Below are 20,491 nucleotides of genomic sequence, written 5' to 3' on the forward strand. Positions count from 1 at the left end.
CCGCCCCACCCGCGCCGCACGCCCCGCACCCTGCGCGAGCGCACGCGCAGCTCTGAGCTCCGCCCCGCCCCGCCCCGCCCCGTGCGCCCGCCTGGCCGGCGCCCCCACCCCGCGGCCCCGCGCTGCCCTCTTTCAACATGGCGGCCCTCGCCTCGCGCGCGCGGGCGCGCAGGCGCCGCCGCGGCTCCGCTCTTCCGCCGGGCGCCGCCGCGAGTGCACACGGCCGGAAGGCGCGGCCCGGCTGCTCTCTATGGTTGCCCGCGGCGGGTAGCGCGCCGCCGCCGCCGCCTCGCCTCGCCCCCGCCCGCGCTGCACGCCGGGACGCGGCCGGTCCTCCCTCCTTCTCTCCCTCCCTCCTTCCCGCGCGCCCCGAGCCTGCGCCGCGCCGACATCCGCGTTGTCCCAAGATGGAGGAGCGGGGCTCGCGCTGAGCGCGGCCCGGCCGACACAGGAGCAGGAGGAGGAGACGCGCCCGCCCGGCCCGGCCCGACCGCCCGCCTCGCCTTCCCCGCCCCGCCAGGCCGCGGCTCCGGCCGCACCGGCAGCAGCAGCGCCTCCTTCTCGCCCGCGGCCCGGCCCCGAGTGCGGCGCGGCCCCCGCATGAGCCCGGGCGGCAGAGGCGGCAGGAGCGCCCGGGAGCAGCAGCCGAGGCGCCCAGGTCGGTGTGAGCGCTGCGCAGGGCCGGGAGCGGGGATGGCGCCCGGCTCACGCCGGCCCTGGAGGGGAGGGAGGCGGCCCTGGCAGCTCCCCTGCGCCGGGGAGGAGAAGGCGGCAGCCCCGGGGGTCCTCGCCTTGCGCGCCGTGAGCCGCACGGGTGCGGGGCCGCCGGGAAGGCCGGACGGGCGGGCGGCTCCGAGCCTCTGCCGCCCCCCGTGAGACCCGGCTCGCTGGGCGACCTTGGGTGAACCCAGCCTGCCCCTGCCTCAGTTCCCCGGTTCGGTCCCTACTCTTCGGGGCTGCCGTGGGCATGGGACGGCTCGGTGCTGTCGCAATGGGAATAGGAAGTGCTGCGAGGGTCTCTTAACCAGTGGCCAAGGCCCGCTTGACAAAGTGGGTCTGATCACTTTGCTCGTGTTACCCTCTGAAGAGTGGGATCTGAACCTGTGAGCAGGCCGCCTTGTTGATACATGTGATCTGTCGCTCCTGACGGCAGGACTTTTTGGGCTTCAGTTTTTAAGCATACCTACAGTATTTCTGGGAAGGGATGTTTCACTTTACCGCTGATTTGTAAATTTGTAAGCTGATGTGTTGTGGTCATTCAGCAGTTACTACTGCTTAAGAAACAAAACATGTTTCACAATTCTCCTTTAAGTGACAAGAACCTGTGATTTATAGGTTTATAGTTATTCCTTGTCTTTTTTCTGCAATTAATGGAAATACTTATGTTTCCTTCTGTGTAATGTGTTGGTCTAATTCTGGGACTAAGCGTGTGTTTTACACATCACTTCAGGGATGGTCCTTCTGTCTGCTTGGAACTTACCTGCTTCAGTAAGAATCTGTAAATCTGAAGCCTTGTGAGAAATCGGCTTCTCAGAGGGGTTTTACCATGCTTCTTGCATGTCTAGCAGAAAGTTTCTCAGTGGAAAATTGTACCCGATTTTAGCTTTGATTTCTTAACAAAGTAGGACCTGCGTGATTGTATTGTCAATTTATCTTCTTTCTCTTTTTCTTCTTCTTTTTTTTTTTTTTTTTTTGACTAGCTGACTGGTTTGAAAGGGAGAGGTCTAAAAGATAAGATTAAGTTCCTAATTCATGCAAATAGCATCCAGTTAGAGAGATTACCTGCTAAGGAGAAGCCAGCTCTGAGTTGTACTGTGTTGTTAGGCACTTACGGTGCGGGGAGAGAGGAGTACTACTTGATAAGAATGAAAATTGTTGGAAAATGGGCTTACAGTTCTCACAAACTGCTTGGTTTAGATGTTGGCTCTGAATAGCTGTGCCCTTTCATTGTGAAAACAATTGAAGGTACTTTTTAGAAATTTGAAAATATGGCAAAACTCAGTTTGAGTGTGTTGAATTGAAAGTATGAAATGTGTATTGCTAAATTGATATGGATATGCAGAGAAAACTATCACACGTGTTTGTCTTTTAAAACAGATACACTTTGTAGTGCAGTATCATTCTGTCAACTCAATGCTGAAAAGTAGTAAAAGACTAGTCCACTAGTTACATTTACAGAGCTGATACTTTTAATTGAAATTATTTCTGTACAATGTTACAGATGCTTCCTCTCTCTTTTACAAATACCTTCCATTCCACTCTAAGTGTTTGCTATTTAATGTAGCATCTTTCCTGCTGGAATTAAGTTCATTTTTTTTTATCAGAGGTGTTTACTGTTTCTCCTCATTGGAGTGTCTTGAGCATTTCCCAAGAATATAGAAACAAAAGCCAGGTACCAAAATGAGTATTTAATTTGTTCGAGGTTATTTCAGCGTATCTTTCTGTGGCTTGGTAAAAAAAGGCTTGAACAGCAGTGTGTTTTAAAGCCTAAATTTTTCAGTCCCAAGTCCTCTTCAGAGCTCTGAAGTTGTGTGGGTTTGATCCTTTTTTTTAAATAACAAACCAGACTTCTGGTCTTTTCCTTTTTTGTAATTGCTGCTGTTGCTTAAAAACATGGGAAGGATGATTCTTTTATGAATGGAATTGAAAACTGTGTGTATATGTTGAACATGCCTAGAGTTGTTCTCAGTCTGTTGGAGTCCCTGTTAGAGCACCTGGAAATTGTTCCCAGTTGTTTTAATCAACTTGAGAAAATAAACCTGGTTCTTTTTCATATAATTTAACTTCTCTTTTGAAAGTATAGAATGTCATGTGTACCACCAGGACCCAGCACACACAATATAAAATCATGTTTGTTTCACTATGATTATGTCCTTTGTTGACATATTCTTCACCAGTTCTCAGAATTCACAGGTTCTGCTTAACCAGAGTTGAGTTTTAAGTTATAAACATGTTTAATTGTAAACATGTTTAAACATAGAACATTTTCTATGAACAGTAATTAGTATAGTACATGATGTGACGCTTACCATGGAATTTAATCAGTTTTTATGTTTTTGTAAATATGCATCATCCTAATTTTTGCTGCGCAGGAATGATTTTTTCCCCCCTCTCTGTTACTTTTACTTTACTTAGTGAATGTCCATAGAGAATTCATCTTCTTTTAAATGCAGGAAATTTCTTTCTCCCTCCCTGCATCAGTGTACTCATACACCTGAAGATGAAAGCCACTAATTCTTAAAAATAGAACATGCAATTGAGGGAAAAAGGAATATAATTCATAAAGTATCTAGGCATAGATCTCATTTCCAGCATCAGTCTTCCTTTCTGGTAATGTGGGCCAAGTCTTCACTCTAATTAATGAATATCTATTGATTTTTAAACAAAGGAGGTGTGTTTTACAAGTTTTCTGAAATATCCAGTGTATTTAAGGTAGCTGCGAATTTTTTAGAGAAGCAGTTTTAAAAGGTTTTCTGTCACTAATCAAATTCTGATTTGTACCTGGAAGGAGGGGAGTAATACATTTGCTATCAGGGTCTGTAATGAAAAAAATCTAGACTATGTTGTTTACTTAAAAAAAAAAAAATACCCACTCCCAGAAGTTCTATAAGCTGTGCTCAATAGCTGGTTCCCAGAGACAACAACAGTGGGCAAATCTTGTGTTTAAGTGAATTTTGTCACCTTAAATATTTTGACCTTAACATTTACTGCTGTAACTTCTTGTATTAGCAGGCAGTGCCTGCTGGACTCATAAAGCTGTGTTGCCCATGAATTAAAGTTTGGAAAAAAGCTGGTTCACACAGGAATAGTAATGTGTGTAACATATCTGGTTAGTTAGCAGAAAGTCAGCAAATACAGTCTAAAGGTAACATTTTGCAATGAAGCAACACTTCAGTAACTACAGCAGCTGGTGACACATTTCTTCAGGAAAATAACCTCATAGGAAGAATGTGAAAATCAAATAATGTTGAGATTCAGGATTCAGGTTTGGCAATGTAACATCTGACTAAATAGCATTTTAAATTGCTATTTTTGAATAGCTGCACCTTCCTGTGGTTAGGAGGAATAGAGCTTATTGACAAAATAACTTGCTGGGTGCAAAATTACATTATGAATCAAATATTATTATAGTTCTGTCTAACAAATACTCTTATGAATGAATCTCTTAAAGGAAGCATTAACTACTTCTTACTTACTTTAATAGGTTGAGCCTGCTTCCCTGTATAATGCAAACTGCTGAATGGAGGAAGGGGGTGGAAGTCAGTCTTTACCGATACTCTTTCCGTTACCGTCCTGCATGGTTCTTTACCCATGTTTTACAGAGTGCTGAAGAATTAGGAGAAGCTGCAGTTGTTCTGCTGAGTGGAGCTAAATGGGTGGCTTCCTTCTGGACCCTCACTTCACTGTCTTAGGTAAGAGGGGTGATCTGCTTCTTTTGAAGCTACTTGAATTTCCTTAGGACAAGTATATATGGGTTTTTTAGAGAAACTTCTAGTTAGTGAAGCAGAGCTTTGAATTCTTTTTTTTTCTGATCTGGTGGCTTGAAAAGGGCATTCACAGTATGTAGCTGTCCCAGTACTTTTCATTGAAAAGCATTGCTGTTTGCATCCATTCAAATAACTTTAAAAACATGCTCTGTGTACTAACATAACTTGCTCCTGAGAATCACATTTATCTTATGTAGCATGATGGAAGTGGGACTGTCACTCAGAGGTGGGTTACAGTGGTGGTGGGTATAGGACAACTTTAACTCATGTACCATTGACTGCTTGATATGGAGTGCATGACTTTTTTTTTTTCCCCACAGACTTGGAATAGTTTGGGTTGGAATGGACCTTTAAATGTCATCTAGTTCAAATTCCTCTGCAATAAGCAGGGACATTTTCAAATAGATCAGATTGCTTAGAGCCCCATCCAGCTTAACTGTGTATATTTCCAGGGATGGGGCATCTCCTGTCCCTGGGCAATCTGTTCCAGTGCTTTACCACCCTCACTGTAAAAAATTACTTTCTGATATCATATTAATCTGCTCTCTTTTAGTTAAAAGCCATTACCTCTTATCCTGTCATAGCAGGGCCTTGTAAAAAGTTTGTCCTTCTCTGTCGTGTAAGTTCCTCTTCAGTACTAAACAAAAGCCAATGAGTCTTTTCAGATCCTTCTCTTCTCCAGGGTGAACAATGCTAACTCTTTCAGCCTTTTTTCATAGGAGAGCTGCTCCAGCCCTCTGATAATTTTTGTGGCCCTCCTCTGGACTTTGTCCAACAGGTCCATGCCTGTTGTGTGCTGCGGACTCCAGACCTGGATGCAGCACTGCAGGTGGGGTCTCAGAGGAGTAGAAGGGCAGACTGGTCTCCCTTGGCCTGCTGGCCATGCTGCTCTTGATGCAGCCAAGGATACATTCTGGACACATTGCTGGGACAAGGCTGGCCTTCCAACAGGATCTCCAAGTTCTTCTGTAATTAATTCTGCTGCCAATTCCCATGTCCCCTGGCCTGTGTTGACATCAGGTGTTGCCAGTCCAGGTTCAGGACTTTGCACTTGGACTCATTGGGTGAGGTTCTCATGAGCCTGCTTTTCAGTGTTGTCCAGGTCCCTCTGGATGGCATTCCATTCCTCAGGCATATCAGCCGCACCACACAGCTTAGTATTGTTTGCAGATTTCCTGAGGGTACATTAGGTGCCACTGTCTGTCATTGATGAACTGGTCTCACTATGGACCCCTGAAGGACACCTCTTGTCATTGATGTCCATCTGAACATTAAGCCAATGACCACTACCCTCTGTGTGCAGCCATCCAACCAATTCGTCATCCACCAGAGTCCCATCTATTCTCTCTCCAACTTGGGATGAAGGGTGCTGTGGGGGGCCCTATCAAAGGCCTCAGAAGTTTGAATAGATGATGTCAGTAGCTGTTCCCTTGTCCATTGATGCAGTCACTCTGTCATAGGAGTCCATTAGGTTAGTCCAGCCAGACTTGCCTCTAGTGAAGCCATGCTGGCTGCTTCAAATCTTCCTGTCCTCCATGTGCCTTCATGTTCCTTCCTCATGTGACAGAATGTCAAAGCTGTGACCTAAACAACTAAAGACAAAATTTAAGTATCAAAAACTAAAGAGTGGTTTGAAACCCAAAGGAAATTTGATCTTGGTGGCCTATAGATCAGTAGGATCACAAGCAAAAAATTCCAGAACCTCTTTTTGGGTTTGGTGGCTGTTGCATAATGGTCTGGCAATGATTAGTCCACATAGTTTGTGTTTCATTCTGGTGTTGTTTGAGGGCTGTGACAGGACTTCTGACCAAGCTAGAGTTCTAGGTGTGAAGCTAGTTCATCTCTCCATAGAGAAGACCACGTTCATAGCTTCTTTTAGCAGACTGCTTTTAGGACTTTTTATTACTTCCTTGATAATCATTACACCTAAGAAATCAATAAAATGAGGAGATCTGGATGACAGACACCCTCTCCCTTACCCCTTAGGAGCTTTGTGCAGGGGAGGCACAAGAGTGATCTCTCTTGTATTGCAAAGCTTGCAGGGCACTGAGATGCCAGGCTTGTCCAGGCAGCCAAGCTCTGGCACTGCTTGTGTGCTCCTGCTCTGGTATGCTCCCAGGGACCCAGGCTCCAGCAGCTGCAGCTCTGCAGGCTTGGGCTGTTACAGGGTGGTGGAGTGGCTCTTAAAGGAACTCAACTTCTCAAATGGGACGTAGGTCAACATACTTCAAGAATGGCTATCATAGCTGTAGAAGAGTTTTGCTTTTGCTTTATGGTTAGTTGTATGTTTGAGCTAACTAATACTTTAAATATTTTTATTTTACAATGTGCTACTTGCCTTTTTCTTAAAAGGAATCAAAAACTTAATCCTGAAGAGGTCTGTCACTACCTCAGAATTTCTGGTTCCAATACAATCTTTCATTTTTCTTATTTGTGTAGCTATACTCAGATAATGATTGCTTATTATTTCATAGTGAAATCTCATGTCCAAAGTCTTGATGATGAATGTTGTGTTTTACTATGTGTGTACACCCAGGTTTATTTTTAGAAAGTCCAAGGTATACTAGTGTACACTGACTGAGTAGCAACACTTTGTGTTTCAGCTGGTGTAGCAAAAATTGCTTATTGTAGCCAATAGAAATACATACTTAAGAGTCCCCACAACCTGTGAATCCCATCAGATTTCAAGGACAAGGGAGCTCCTGAGAGAATGTAACACTTCTGTGAAACACTGGTATTTCTTGCTTGCAAAGATTGAGTCCTTTCCATGAGAAAAATACTCCATTTGCATGATTCCTCTAACCTGAATATCTGATTGAAAGAAGGACGTAAACATAAAACATAATCTAAGCACCTGATAGAGATTATTTCATGATACTTTTTACTGGGCCAGACATGAGAGTTGCAAAATATTTTTTGTATTTTATAATTAATTTCTTAAATACTTTGTTATTCTGTATGCAACAGTGTGGTTAATTCAGTGTTTTACTGTCTTAATATAATTCAGTGTGCCTGAATTATTGAAAATGCATGACATAGTTGTAAACAAGCAGCTTTTTTGGCTCTAGTCATATGATGGATTGAGATTTTTTTTAATGTGGAGTGGAAACAATATGGTTGGCCAAGCTTTAAGTCATATTGTCATTTGCATTTTTTTAGGCAGATGTGGCTTAGTGCTAATTAAGTATACTGGAGGTGAATGTTGAAGTACATTATTCATGAAATAATTTTCATTCCTTTTAGACAAGCATTACAGAGACTTATTAGCCTTATTTCCTTTCGTGTTGTCATGTAGCCTTTGAATGTAGACTTTAGACTTAGCAGACTGCTGAACTCTGTTCTGCCTTAGTGGTAGCTGTTGGGGAGAAACTGAAGGAGAAGAACTGGAAGTCCAGGAACGTCAGTTTTGTGTTGCTGGATTTGCTCTTCTGTTCTGTGTATTATTATGCAAATAACCTGTCTACATCTCCTCCTTTGTGGTCTGGTTTCCTCTATCAGTTGTACAGTCCTACCTTACTCCATAGCTTCAGTTCTTTTGGGAATCCTTTTTTTTTTGTCTCTGTTGCTGGGCAATAATCATAAGAACCCTGGTAGATGTATTTGCAATAGTTTTTCAAGCTGTACTTGGTGCTCTCCTCCTACTCTGTGCATACTGAAAATTTGTGCTTCTGTATCTTAGAGGAGAATGAGAGAATTTTATACAGATGACACTGCTCTATGTCTGTAGAGGAGCAAATGCATACATTGAATCTGGAAGTCCTGCAACACAAGGTGTGAAAATATTGCATTTGTCAGAATACTTCTAACTGAGTTTGTCTAATGGCACCACAGGAAATGAAGAATTATTCTTTGGTAGAATATAAGGTATTTTGGATTTCTGCTGTGGATATGGAGTGGAAGTGCTGCTTACAAATATGAAAATCATCAGTTACTGTCTCATGTTATTTAGATGAATTTTTCTTCTGTTTTTTTTCTGAATGGTAGGAAAGTTTTATTGACACGGTTGCATATTGTTAACACAGTAATCCTAACTGTACAGAAAGCTACATAACTAGTAGAATTGCTTGTTGAAATAGCAGTCCTTTTTCACAAAACTTGTAGGCTGCCCTGTATAACTAACTTTTTTAAAATACAAAAGAGTGTGCTCACGGTGTTAGTGCTTGGAGCTTTAGTGGCAAAACTGGTCCAGGATCACCCCATTACAGTTCCCTGATAAAGAATTTGGCCCCTGACACCAAATGATTTCTTGCTGGTTTGGCATCTTCTAAAATGAAATGTAATTAAGGTAACCAGATTGAGGTTTCCTGTGTGGGAACCCTGATCTATATTGGAGATCAGCCTAAATCAGCTGCATTGAAATTGTTTGTTGTTAATAGAGTTTTAAGCCAAGAAATTATGTATTAAATCTTCAGAGTGCTGAAAATGTGATATTCTGTGCCAAATTACTAACTTTTTTAGAAAGTAGTTAGTAGATTTCATGGAATCAGGGAATGGTTTGGGTTGGTAGGGAACCTTAAAGAAAAAATATAACTACAAGCCTCATCCATGGGCAGGGACACCTTTCACTAGACCAGGTTACTGAGAGCCCCATCCAGCTTGGTTTTGAGCAACTTCAGTGATGGGGAATCCAGGACCCCTATCTTTCTTTAGTTATATGCATATGTGTCTGTTTCTGTCACCTTTTCCCTCGAGACTGGTTGTGCTTTTAGGTGTTTGTTGAAAAGTATGTTTTAGTCCCTTGTTAAATATGACTTCTCTGAAAATGATTTTGTAGAAAAGCATACTGAACTCCAGCAGTTTGATGCACCCAGAACAAAGATTTGGTTCTATCTGTGACTTCTCCTGAATGTTTGTTTTTTTTTTCTTATTATAAATGCCAGTTCTTAAAGAAAAGGAAAAAAAAAAAAAGGACAAAATAAGGGGCGGGAAGGAGAGAGGAAATTGGTATTTATAATGAACTGGATGAATGCAATTGTAAAACTATTGCATCACTGCGGGGGAAAAATGTGTGTTTGAACTTCACACTTTTGTAGCTTATCTAACATAATAATTATTTTCTGTTGTGCTTTTCTATGAGAAGTGTGATTTATTTTTATATGGTCTAGGTTTAGGTAGTCCTGTGAGAAGTGGAGAGTTTGATATGATGATCCTTGTAGGCCCCTTCTGACTAGACATATTCTATGATTCTGTGTTTCCTTTAGTTGCATATTTGTGACTAATCAAATAGACACTTCTGAATGTACTGTCTTGAAGTTGTATGGAGCTTCAGATTAGTGTGAAGCATAGTGCAGGAACTGAATTGTAATGTTTTGCATTATAGGTACAAGAACTGTAGAAGTCCATTTTAGAGTTTGAAAGAACAAGATTCTGCAGCTCTGGAAAGATATGGTATGTTTATGTTTCCACTTACATTGTTTGTATGCTAATAATTGTTATAACAAATAATTACACTTTTCTTCACTGAGATTTAAAAAAAGATTGAAAATTAATTCAGGAAGAAGCACACATTAAATTTTCCCTTTTTAACTATTATATTTATTATTTAATCATAATTCTCTAGAAAACTGACTTATTTGATTTTTCTTGGGGAAAATAAATACTTATGGTATAACACTGGTGAATTCCCTTTTGATTTAACAAGCTCATCATCATGCTGCTACCATCCATTTATTTCTCCATGGATTGGATAAGAACTGCTGTGTTTCTGAAAGATCTGTGTGTTTTTTAATTTGCTACTGAACATATGTATAGTGAGGCTATGACTTGAAAATAAGTTTAGAACTTGCAGAAAATTTATGCGATCATCAGTGTAAGTCAAGTTTACAAATAGGAATGCTGCGAAATACAGAGATACTATCTTTTTTAGCAGTGTTAACATAAACCCATGGCACATGGTGTCTCTTTTTTGTCTAGGCTCTTAAATGTCCAGCCAGCTAAAAAGTATGTATGTGTAATGTGGCAAGACTGGGACTTGAGCTTGTAGTTATTTTGTTTGCCATTTCCTAACTGAATTTTGGTGTAGTCCTCTAGTAACACCTGGTATTACTGCACTACTCTGTAGTGTCTTTTTAAGTTCTGTAATTCTGCAACTTGGTACATTGAGAATTTTTGGAACTTTTAGCACCACTACATTGAGAAAAACAACAATTGAGTTAAATTTTCTGCCATATTAAATAGGTCTGTTAATGCATATGCATATTTTATATAGTTATTTCAATAACACTTCCTAAGCCATGTGTGTACTTTCTCTTTCAACCACTTAAATTGTGGGCAAGCTGATCCAAGTTTTCTATGCCATGGGTTTATGTCTGGATTTTTCTTTTCAAGATAATTAACTTAGAAATATACTTAAAGTTTTGAAATCTCAAATTTGCAAAACAGTTGTTTGATGTCTTTTTAAGTTCTGTTTCATAGGAAACTATAGACAGGCTCTAATAAAACTGTTAATTCTAAGCTGAAACTTTAGCTGTAGTATGTACTGATTAAAAATTGTAAGTCTCTCAAAAAGCTACAATGTTACATTGTCACAATCCAGATGTTCCTGAGAGAATTGTATAGATTGGTCCTTTACTCTAGCAGGCATCTGGCAGGTAGTGTATATTCATTTTTGCACCCACAGCACCACTGGGACCACCCACCTGCTTCTTGCTCTCCAGTGTCAATACCAGTTCTTTGTATGATGGCTCTTCTTCAAACCTAAGCCATTATTTCTTTATTGCCATTATGCCTGCTGGCTGCTTTTCTTCTGGATGTTTAGCTGCTTGCCACTGTATGTATGCAGAGTCTTTGTAGTGGTATGTGCTTCATAAGTTGATGAAGAATTGCCCTCTAATCCCCACAAATTGTTAGTGATAAATACTAATGGAACATCAGAAAAGCTGAATGTCGTACTACAGAGCTGCATGGTTGCTCAGTTTTAATATCAATTATATTTAAACAAACGTGCTGAAGAACTTGGTGAGCAGCAAGATGCTTTACATGGAAGGCAGCATGAAAGATGGGTGGCAAAGGAAATCAAAATAGAGGATAAGCAAAAGGACAGATGGAATAAAAGTTTAAGTAGTAAAGCTGAAGTGAAGCTGTAAAACTTACCTGCAAAATAACTTAACATGATGAGTAGTCAATAAAAGAATTAGTAAAAGACATTTAAATAGGTGGATTGGATTTTCACCTGCTGGTGTAAAAAGGGCTTTTTGTTCATAGCTGTGTATCATTTTGGAGGCAGCCTAAAGTAACAGGTATAATGTAACTGAAATAGAAACAAGTGGTTCTGCTGCAAAAAAAAAAACCAAAGGGGGGTGTGTGTAGTGGAAAGAAAAAATCACCTGTGGTCTAAGTGTAAAGCACAGAAGCTAAAGATAATTTTGGATCTTTCCTACTTTTACAAAGGTGAACAAAATATGTATATGATCTCACTGAAATATTAAACCAAAACCAGATATTGAAGGCAAAATCTAGAGTCCAAAGTTGCAGGAGCAGCTTTAGAAAGTAGAAATAACATGCAGGCCTCTAGGTTTTGGCCTGAGGGGAGGGAATGGGAGCAAACATTAGGTATTTTTCTGTTACTCCCTGATTTATGGATATCATAGTTTAACCCCAGCTGGCAACTAAATACCCAACAGCTACTCTCTCACCTACCCACACAGTGGGATGTGGAAGAGAATTGGAGGAGTAAAAGTGAGAAAACTCGTGGGTTGAGATAAAGATAATTTAATAGGTAAAGCAAAAGCTGTGCACGAAGCAAAGCAAAACAAGGAATTCATTCACCACTTCTCATGGACAGGCACATGTTCTGTCCTCTCCAGAAAAGCAGGGCTCCATCATAGGTAACAGTGACTTGGGAAGACAAATGCCATAAGTCTGAACATTCCCCCTTTTTCCTTCTTCCCCCAGCTTTATACACTGAGCATGATGCCTTATAATATGGAATGTCTCTGTGGCCAGCTGGGGTCAGCTGTCCCAGCTGTGAACCCTCCTCACTCCCTGTGCACCCCCAGCCTCCTCCCTGTGGGGTGAGGAGCAGAAAAGGCCCTGACTCTATGAAAGCTGTAACATGAATAGCAATAACAAAAGCAACCCTGTGTTAACACAATACCAAAACACAGCCCCACACTTGCTACTGTAAAGAAAATTACCTCTATTCCAGCCAAAACCAGTACAGTGGGGAGTATTGAAATCAAGGCGAAGTAAGTATACAGATATTATAGGATGGAGCTTTTATGTAAGTCTATGTTTGATCTCTTTGTACTGAGATACACAAAATTCTGCCTTTATGAAATTCAGTAACTTGTGATTTTATTGAAATCTAAATTCCAGAGTAGCACTATCTTTAATTTAAAGATAGTAACAAATTCAGATTCCCATCCCAAATAATTTATTCGTGTTAATTGTTCTCCTACTTATGTTCCTGCTCTAATTGAATTTATGGGCCTTCAGTTTCTATTAATGATGGTTTTATGTGCATTCTTTCAGTTAGAAGATCTTCATGTATTCTTTTTGTGCTATGAGAAGACTTAGTTTCTTCCAATATCTATATTGATAGGCTTAATTAACTTTGAACTCTTTTCATTGTCTAATCACAAGGCATTTTCTTCTATCTTCATGATGTTTTTGTGGCTCTTTTCTACTAGTTCTGGAACACTTTTGAGGAGTACTGAATAATTGGAGAACTGGGTTTAAGTTTGGAAGATATGTGAATGCTTTGTGCCAGGGACCCTTCATGAGCCATATCTGTCATTCTTTTTGTAATACATGGGAGCATGTGTACACTTGTACATCAGTTGTGACTGCTTTAGTCACTTTAGGTTGGCATTTTCCAGGATACAACCCAATTCTTTTGGTTTTCTAACTCATGTGATTTTGCATTAGTTTTTACTAGTTGAATTGCTTAGCTTACCAGGCAGTGGGAAAAAAAATCATATAGAGGCCTTATTAGTGTTTGGTTGGGACTTTTTTTGGCCCCATTAGGATTTATATGATCAGGTTGTATTAGTGGCTGTTTTATTTACTGTAGAATCAGTAATAATTTTGCCTACTAATTAGATGAAGAAAACTTACGTTTTATGTTTTCTGCATTGGAAGCAGCATACAGGCAAGAAAAGTAATTTGTACTTCCAACTTTATAAAGAAATATAGGCTCAAACATGCCTTTTGCATTACTTTATTTTTTCTTTTCTGTATATGACAATTAAGATTGAATTTAGGGGTTTGGTGAATATTCTCCAGGACATTTGACTCAAGTTATAAAAGGCCCACTCTCCTATTAGGTGTCAGTTTCTTACTGTATAGATGATTGTTTTGTTGTGGTACTCAAAGTCATTCTGGAAATATTTAAATTCATTCTTGGAGCATTCATAAGGACTCTTCAGAAGACTTTGGAAAGCTGTCTTTAGTGGCATATTCTTGAGAGAGATGGTTGTATTTAATTAAGCAACTAAAATTCTGGTACTGGAAGGTAAGGTAGATTGTGGTACTTCATTGTACAGTGGATTACCCCTATTTTCATCATAGATCAAAAGAGAATATTAAATTTGGATCAAAGATTACTTGGGTAGGTAGTTAAAATTCCTTTGTAAAGGAAACTTAAATTCTTACAAGTGCCACTCTTTCAATGAGGCAATCAGAGGTTATAGTTTAAATGTGGAAAGTGTTCATCCTCTAGGGGATCTTCCTAGGCCTCAGATACTGTGTGTCAACTGCCAGACTGCATTGTTCTCACAGAAGGTGACCATCAAATAACCCAAGGATAGTAGCAGATTTAGGGAAACCATGTAGGTAACAATGTTCAAATAAATTATTCCAACCTGAAAGTTATTTGCCTTTTTTTTGGTTGCTGACAAATAAGTACTTACAATCTCCAGGATGTGGCTTTAGGTTCTGTATGTTGAAGTTGGGAACCTGTTCTTGCCTCATGCTTGTAGACTTTCAAGGTTTATGGACATGTGCCAATACCTTTCATCAAACTATGGAAGAAAGTTGCTTTTAGCCCCTTTTGATGCTTCTGAACTTGCTTTCTGACATCTTGTTCTTTCACTCACTGTTTAACTCCTTGAGTTGAGAGGAACATACTTTTAAGAAAATATTCACCTGTGCCATCTTGGAGAAATAGATGTTATTATAAATCACTGCATAAACATTATTTATCCCGTTCCTTTTTGATGAGGGCTAGTTGAAGTCACAAAGTTCTTCAGATACATAATTTCATGAAGACGTCTTGCTATCTGTAATAGGTGTAGTTGCAGCCTTAGTTGATTCTCCTTCTAGTAAATAGTCACTAGGCAGGCACAGATGTGCCAGTCCCAAAGAGCGTGGCAGACATCTTGGGTTTTTTGGGCACACTCCATAGGCACAAACTTCCTTTCAAATCTTCAGCTGCTCAGTGTGCCTGTAAAAGCCTAAGCTGTAAGCCATGCTGATCATAACAGTTAGGACCAGAGAAATTTGTTTGAGTAATATGAATAAATATCTGCTCTGGGGCTGCTGTTTCTATCTTCTGTAAGGTAAGTTACAAACAGAGGAGGTTTTTTGTAGAGAAATTCCTGTGACAGAAAAGCCATTGATTTACACCAATTCACAACTCATAATACCATTTTCCAGGATCTTAGTGTATTCATTAGTGTAGTTTTCCTTTCCTAATCAAGTAGCATCTTTTGACTCTCTTAACCAGGTTGGAGGTTTTTGTGGCCTTGTTTGTATCAAGCAGCCAAATGTCCTTTGAAATATATTCAGAATAAATCTTTGATGGCAGTCCCCTTCACCACCCACTTTGTGTTCCAGCGTGCTGGTCTCTTTGCCAGCAGACACTACTCTGCTGATGCATGAATGAGTAAGGTTTTAGAAAAATTAATTCTTTCATCTGTGCTAGGGAATCTTTGCCAATCATATTCTGTCCCATAGGAGTGAAGGCAAGGATAGGTGGGAAAGGTAGGATGAGAAGGAGATAAAAGAGAAAAATTATTCATTAAGGTTTTTTGCATCTAGACTGATGAAGAGGACTATGAGAATTTTAGATCACAATTCAGTAAGTCTAGGTTTAAGTTATTGTGCAACAAATCAGAAATGCTGAAACTACCTGACTCAAAGCTCTGACCCATGACAAATTCAGTTTGTAGGTACAAGTTTCACAACAAAACTTAGATGAGTTTACTTCAGATGAGTGAGATTTGCAGCAGTTCAGACCCTTCCTCCCATCACAGAACTGCTGTTGGATACTATGTTTGGCGGTGTGGTAAATGAGACTAACAGAGTTGGATCTGGATCAGGCCTTGGCATAAGCTTGTCTTGACTATGATTGTGGAGCTGCCAGTATATTTTTTAACATTCCAAAATCTAGTGGTGTTTGAATCCAGCACCAGCACTTCATGTGCTGTGTCACTGTTGTCAGTCACGTTCATGACTTCTCCCATATGAAAGAGCCTCAGTAAAACTTTGTTTTACTAAGGTTGATGGCAGCCTGGTGTTCCATCATGCTTCCATTTGATGGAAGACTACAGTAATACATTTTTGTCAATAGTCTGGGTGGTGTAGGACCAAGTCTATGTAGGGAGTCATTGGCCAGGCACACTCCAGAGTGTGAGCTGATACTTAGAGTAGTCAGAATGCAGCTTTCCCAACCAATGAGGCTTTAGTGATTATACCACTGTCCTCTGATCAGTGTACTAAAAGTTACTTGGGCAAAGTGCTAGAAGCAGTGTTAGAATAAGCATCTGGTTCCTCAAAACTAAGGCTTGCCTAAAAGTGGAAGTTTTCAGATCTTAATCAGAATGTCATAAGCAGAGTAGTGTTTTACAGCTTCGTAGTTTTGCATCAACATCTTGGGTTGTTGCCTTTCTGTACAGCTGATGGTCACAAAAATTAAATGGAAAGTCTTTACCCTGCTCTGTAATGTTGACAGATGAGGAACCTTTCCAACTGGCTTTTAATCATTGTTCTGTGTTCCTGGAATTGACTCAGTTGAACTTTGACAATTTACACCCATGAAACATAGGTACTGGAGAACCTCTGTTTTGTTTTGGGGATTTTTGTAGCCTATATTTTTTTTTTTACTTTCCTTGTGTCAACTGCATTTGTGTTACAATGAGAACACTTAAATATTGCTGATGTTAAAATCAACAGATGGCACTTTACCTATCTCAATGAATGATAAAACTAATAAGCATAATTCTGAAACTAAGACAAATTTTGTTCTGGTCAGAGTTTGTGGCAGAATGGCAAATTGTAGTAGATTGGCAAAACTGGGCAGCTTTTCTGACAAACTTTAGAAAATCATGAGCCTTGCTAAGATCTTACTGTAATACTCTTGTAATACATTGGACTGAAGCACAAAAGAAGGTGCAGTAAAGAAATAAATGTTTTTTACTAAATATTTCAAGCTGTCTGATGTGCTCTCTTAGTATTTGCACCAGATTGTTATGTCTGCAGGTGTTGCAGAGAGCTGTGGTTGTGCCATCAATAGCTTTGTGCACCTTCATTCTGTGTGAGGCTTTTGCTGCATGGCAACCTGCAAATGTGGGGTTTCATCTGGGTTACCACAGGAATAAACTTCTCAGTATACTATATAGAGGTCTGTCTTCATAGTTACTGCTTTAAAGAGAAAGTGAGATGACTTTTTATTTGCTAAATACAATATTAACATTGCAATTTTTATCAAAACTTTATATTAGCAGAAAGTGAATGCTGTTTGTCATCCGATTCTCCTTCAGAGACCTTTTTTTCTTTCTGGCTTTCTCCAGTGCACTTAGGAGCCTGGGGGGGAGAGAGAATGGGATGAATTGAGTGTTGAGGATTATGTTTGGAAATATTTTATCCGTTAACTTTAGTTTAGAGTAGATAATAGCAGTAGGTAAGAGACTAACTGGTTCCTTTTCAGCCATGGAAGTAATCAGCTGGGGTGGTCCCAGGGCGCTCTGGGCACGAGTATTGCTGAGTGATCATTGGCTGCCACCTGCGTGACAAAGTAAAGGACCAACCCTTCCATTTATACCAGTGGAGCCAGATCACGGGAAACAATTGACAGGTAAAATATACTTTTGAAAATTTAAGGGAGAGGAGAGAGGACACATGATAAAAATGGAGCAAAGAAGCTGAAAGATTTACCACAGATAGCAAAGGTTGCTCCTCTAAAACTTTTACTTATCTATAGCTTAATTCTTTTTGGGGAGAGGCACACGACAAAGTTCAGGTTACTTTGTTGCTCCCCTGGCAACAGAGCCTTGCTTGATAAGAAACAATGTTAATCAAGTTGTAGCAGCAACACTTGTACCAGAATTTTATTGTAGTTACAAATTACAGTTCATATTTATGCACACACTTCCAGATCTTTGAATCCTTGTTGTCTTGACATTGGATGTTTTGCACTGGTCCAAGAGATGGGTATGGCTTTTGGTTTTTTAGGCTAAAAATATGTTGCTGAATTTTCAAGTTTATCAGTTGATTGTACTGTAGTGAGTTACTCTAGAAGTTCAAATGCCATACAATAAATGAATGTAAGGATGTCTTAATCTCGCTGATAAAACAATGCTTAGCATCAATATTTTTCTTCTTTTTATTATTTTTTTATTTAGAGAATTGGCTAAAAATAATTTTTAAGAACTTTTAACTACATTATTTTTGCTTATTTAGAATTGTTAAGCTTATGCTTAGCTCAGCGTGATACAGGACTGGTGCGACAACTCGGTTTTGATCAGTGACTCAAAATTGTGATCACCCTGATGTCACCGAATGGCCACAGCTTGTAAAAGGTAAGCAAAAAGCATATCAGGTTGTTTCTCAAGAGTTTTTCTACTATAATGTTTATTTTAAGGTATTTAATTTGTATGGCCTGAAGTTAGTTTTATAAATAATATTAAGTTACAGTTTGTTTTAGATAAGTCAGCTGGCAAAGTTGAGTCACACTCTTGCTGACAGGGATTTCAACGCTCCCTCAGTTTGCCCTTGCCTGCTTTTTAAAATACAAGCAAACGCTGTGGTGCTCCATGATATCCCTCTTAAGAACAATGCTATCATTTAAAAGTCCCTGGTAGATTTTGCTGTCATACTGAATTTCTGTATAAACTGTTTAGCATGCTTGTCCAAGCATGTGTGCAGTTTTTGTTTTGAAGTATTTATCAAGATGGCTTGATGATGTTAAAGTGTGTGTGAGCTTTCATACCATTACTTTTCTCATCTAGAGAGGTACACTGGAAATTAAAGGAGTGGCTTATAGAATGGAGAAGTTGCTCCCTGTGTTATTGGAAATGAGCCACTGTTTGAATTTGTGAGCTCATACTGCAGTATTCAGATTAGTTGTTGTCTTATGATCAGTATCTACAATCTAACTGAAAGCTGAAATTTTTAAGAGCATTTGCTCTGAGATTTTCTCTGAACAGAACTCTTGTTTCAGATTTTAAGCATGATGAAAGGACGTCTTGCCGTACTATATAGTTGTTTTTCAATACTGTTGCCTGCTCACGGGAAATAACAAGGTATCTTGTTTGTAAACAATTGGGTATTGCAAAATAAATAGCTTCTCAGCAAACAAGTACAATTCCTGTAATGAGATTGATCTTCCACTTCATTTTACTGAGTATTGAAAGCTCATTTTATGAGGTGCTTATGTTGTCATTTGAAACCTTCTAAAATCGAATTAATATATCCATTAATTGTTCTGCAAATCATAGTTATAGTAGGTCTGTTCATATTTTAGAAAACAATAAGCTGAAGGAATTTTCATCCTGTGTTCTGCAGAACCACTTACCTTAGAGGACTAAACCTTTTTTGACCCAACTAGATGGTATTTTTTTCTTATATTGTTTATCTTATAGACACAACCTTTTTTTTTTGAGTAACATATACCTAACTGCTTTGTCTCTTTACAGCCCTAATAATATTCTCACAAATAGTGAGGATAGGAAAAGATTTTGGATATACTGCTAGCTGTTTTCATGTCTGTATTGCAGATCACCAGGCTGCTTTTTTTATATGCACAGTTTAGATGCCAGTGTGCTCTTTTTCTGTAATTCTTCATGCTGCTGTTTATTTTAAAGGCTGAAAGGCTTTAGGTATTCTTGATGGTTTTTTTTTTTTTAACACCACTATTTCCTTTGTATTTTCGTAGCAACTAAAAGCACTACTCTTTCCCAAATCCTCAATGTGTTGTATGTCCCAATACTGGAATTAAGAAAGCAAAGCCTTAAATGTCCAGACATTTTGCTACCATTTTCTAAAGTCTTAGAAGTAAATAGAGGAGCTAACCAGTATGAATATAAACATATGTCTTTCTTCTATTCCAGCTTCTAACACTTAAATGCTCTGGTGAATGAGTGGGAAAAAAATTGAGATTCTTTTCACTAAGCATTTAGAGGCTTTCTTTGGTCACTGGAGTTAAAAGGAAATTCTTACTTGTTTTGCTGCTGAGCAGTATTTTTGTCAGCAACTGCCTTGTCAGTCCTGAATTTAATGAGTAAGGGAAATGTAATTTGGAGGTAATAAATAGAGGCCAAATTTTGAGATTGGGCAGTTTTTATGTTATTTTCCAGTTAAAGAGTATTTGCATTTTAAGCATGAGTGTAATATTAGTTGGATAGGAAGTTCAGAATTCTGTCCCTAGTGTCTGTTAAATTTTATAAGTTAGTGAAATACAAACAAATAATTTCCTGTGTTTTGCATCATCTGTCACCACACAGTATCCAGCTAACCTGGGAATTATAAGTTGTCTGCCAGAAATGCCTTCTAGGCACTGGGTCTGTTTAGTAGAATCCAAAAAGTTGTTAAGATCTGGTATTTCAGAAAAGTAACTGAAATTTTAGTAGTGTGTTTGGAGAGCAGTCTAAACTTTAGTAGGAGAGACCATCCAGTAAAATAGCACAATGAAGCAGGAAAAAAGGAATGCATCAGACTACATGTGGAGATTTCCAATAGCATTTAGAATCTTATAGACAGTTTTATAATAAATAGAGAAATTTAGAAATTGCATAGCTATAAATATTGATTTTTTTTTTCCTGTAAAGCTGTGGGAAAATCTGCTT

General features: G+C 39.5%; 1 protein-coding gene across 6 annotated transcripts in view; it reads left to right on the top strand.

Annotated features, from left to right (window-relative positions):
- Positions 1 to 315: 315 nt before the first annotated feature.
- The window catches only part of UBE3A (ubiquitin protein ligase E3A), a 53,231-nt gene continuing 33,055 nt past the window's right edge, over positions 316 to 20,491 (top strand). The window contains exons 1-6 of one of the 6 annotated variants that reach the window (XM_059492864.1): positions 316 to 658; positions 4,323 to 4,412; positions 9,808 to 9,875; positions 17,356 to 17,502; positions 18,108 to 18,226; positions 18,868 to 18,949. Coding sequence is in view for 4 of the 6 variants with exons in the window: in XM_059492833.1 (XP_059348816.1) it covers positions 18,207 to 18,226 (20 nt within the window). In the remaining 2 variants the exon portion in view is untranslated. The remainder of the gene's footprint in view (positions 659 to 4,322; positions 4,413 to 9,807; positions 9,876 to 17,355; positions 17,503 to 18,107; positions 18,227 to 18,867; positions 18,950 to 20,491) is intronic. The other 5 variants (XM_059492833.1, XM_059492872.1, XM_059492842.1 and 2 more) reach the window with 5 other exon arrangements.

Source organism: Ammospiza nelsoni, chromosome 2, assembly GCF_027579445.1.
Source record: "Ammospiza nelsoni isolate bAmmNel1 chromosome 2, bAmmNel1.pri, whole genome shotgun sequence".
In the NCBI taxonomy this organism is placed as follows: domain Eukaryota; kingdom Metazoa; phylum Chordata; class Aves; order Passeriformes; family Passerellidae; genus Ammospiza; species Ammospiza nelsoni.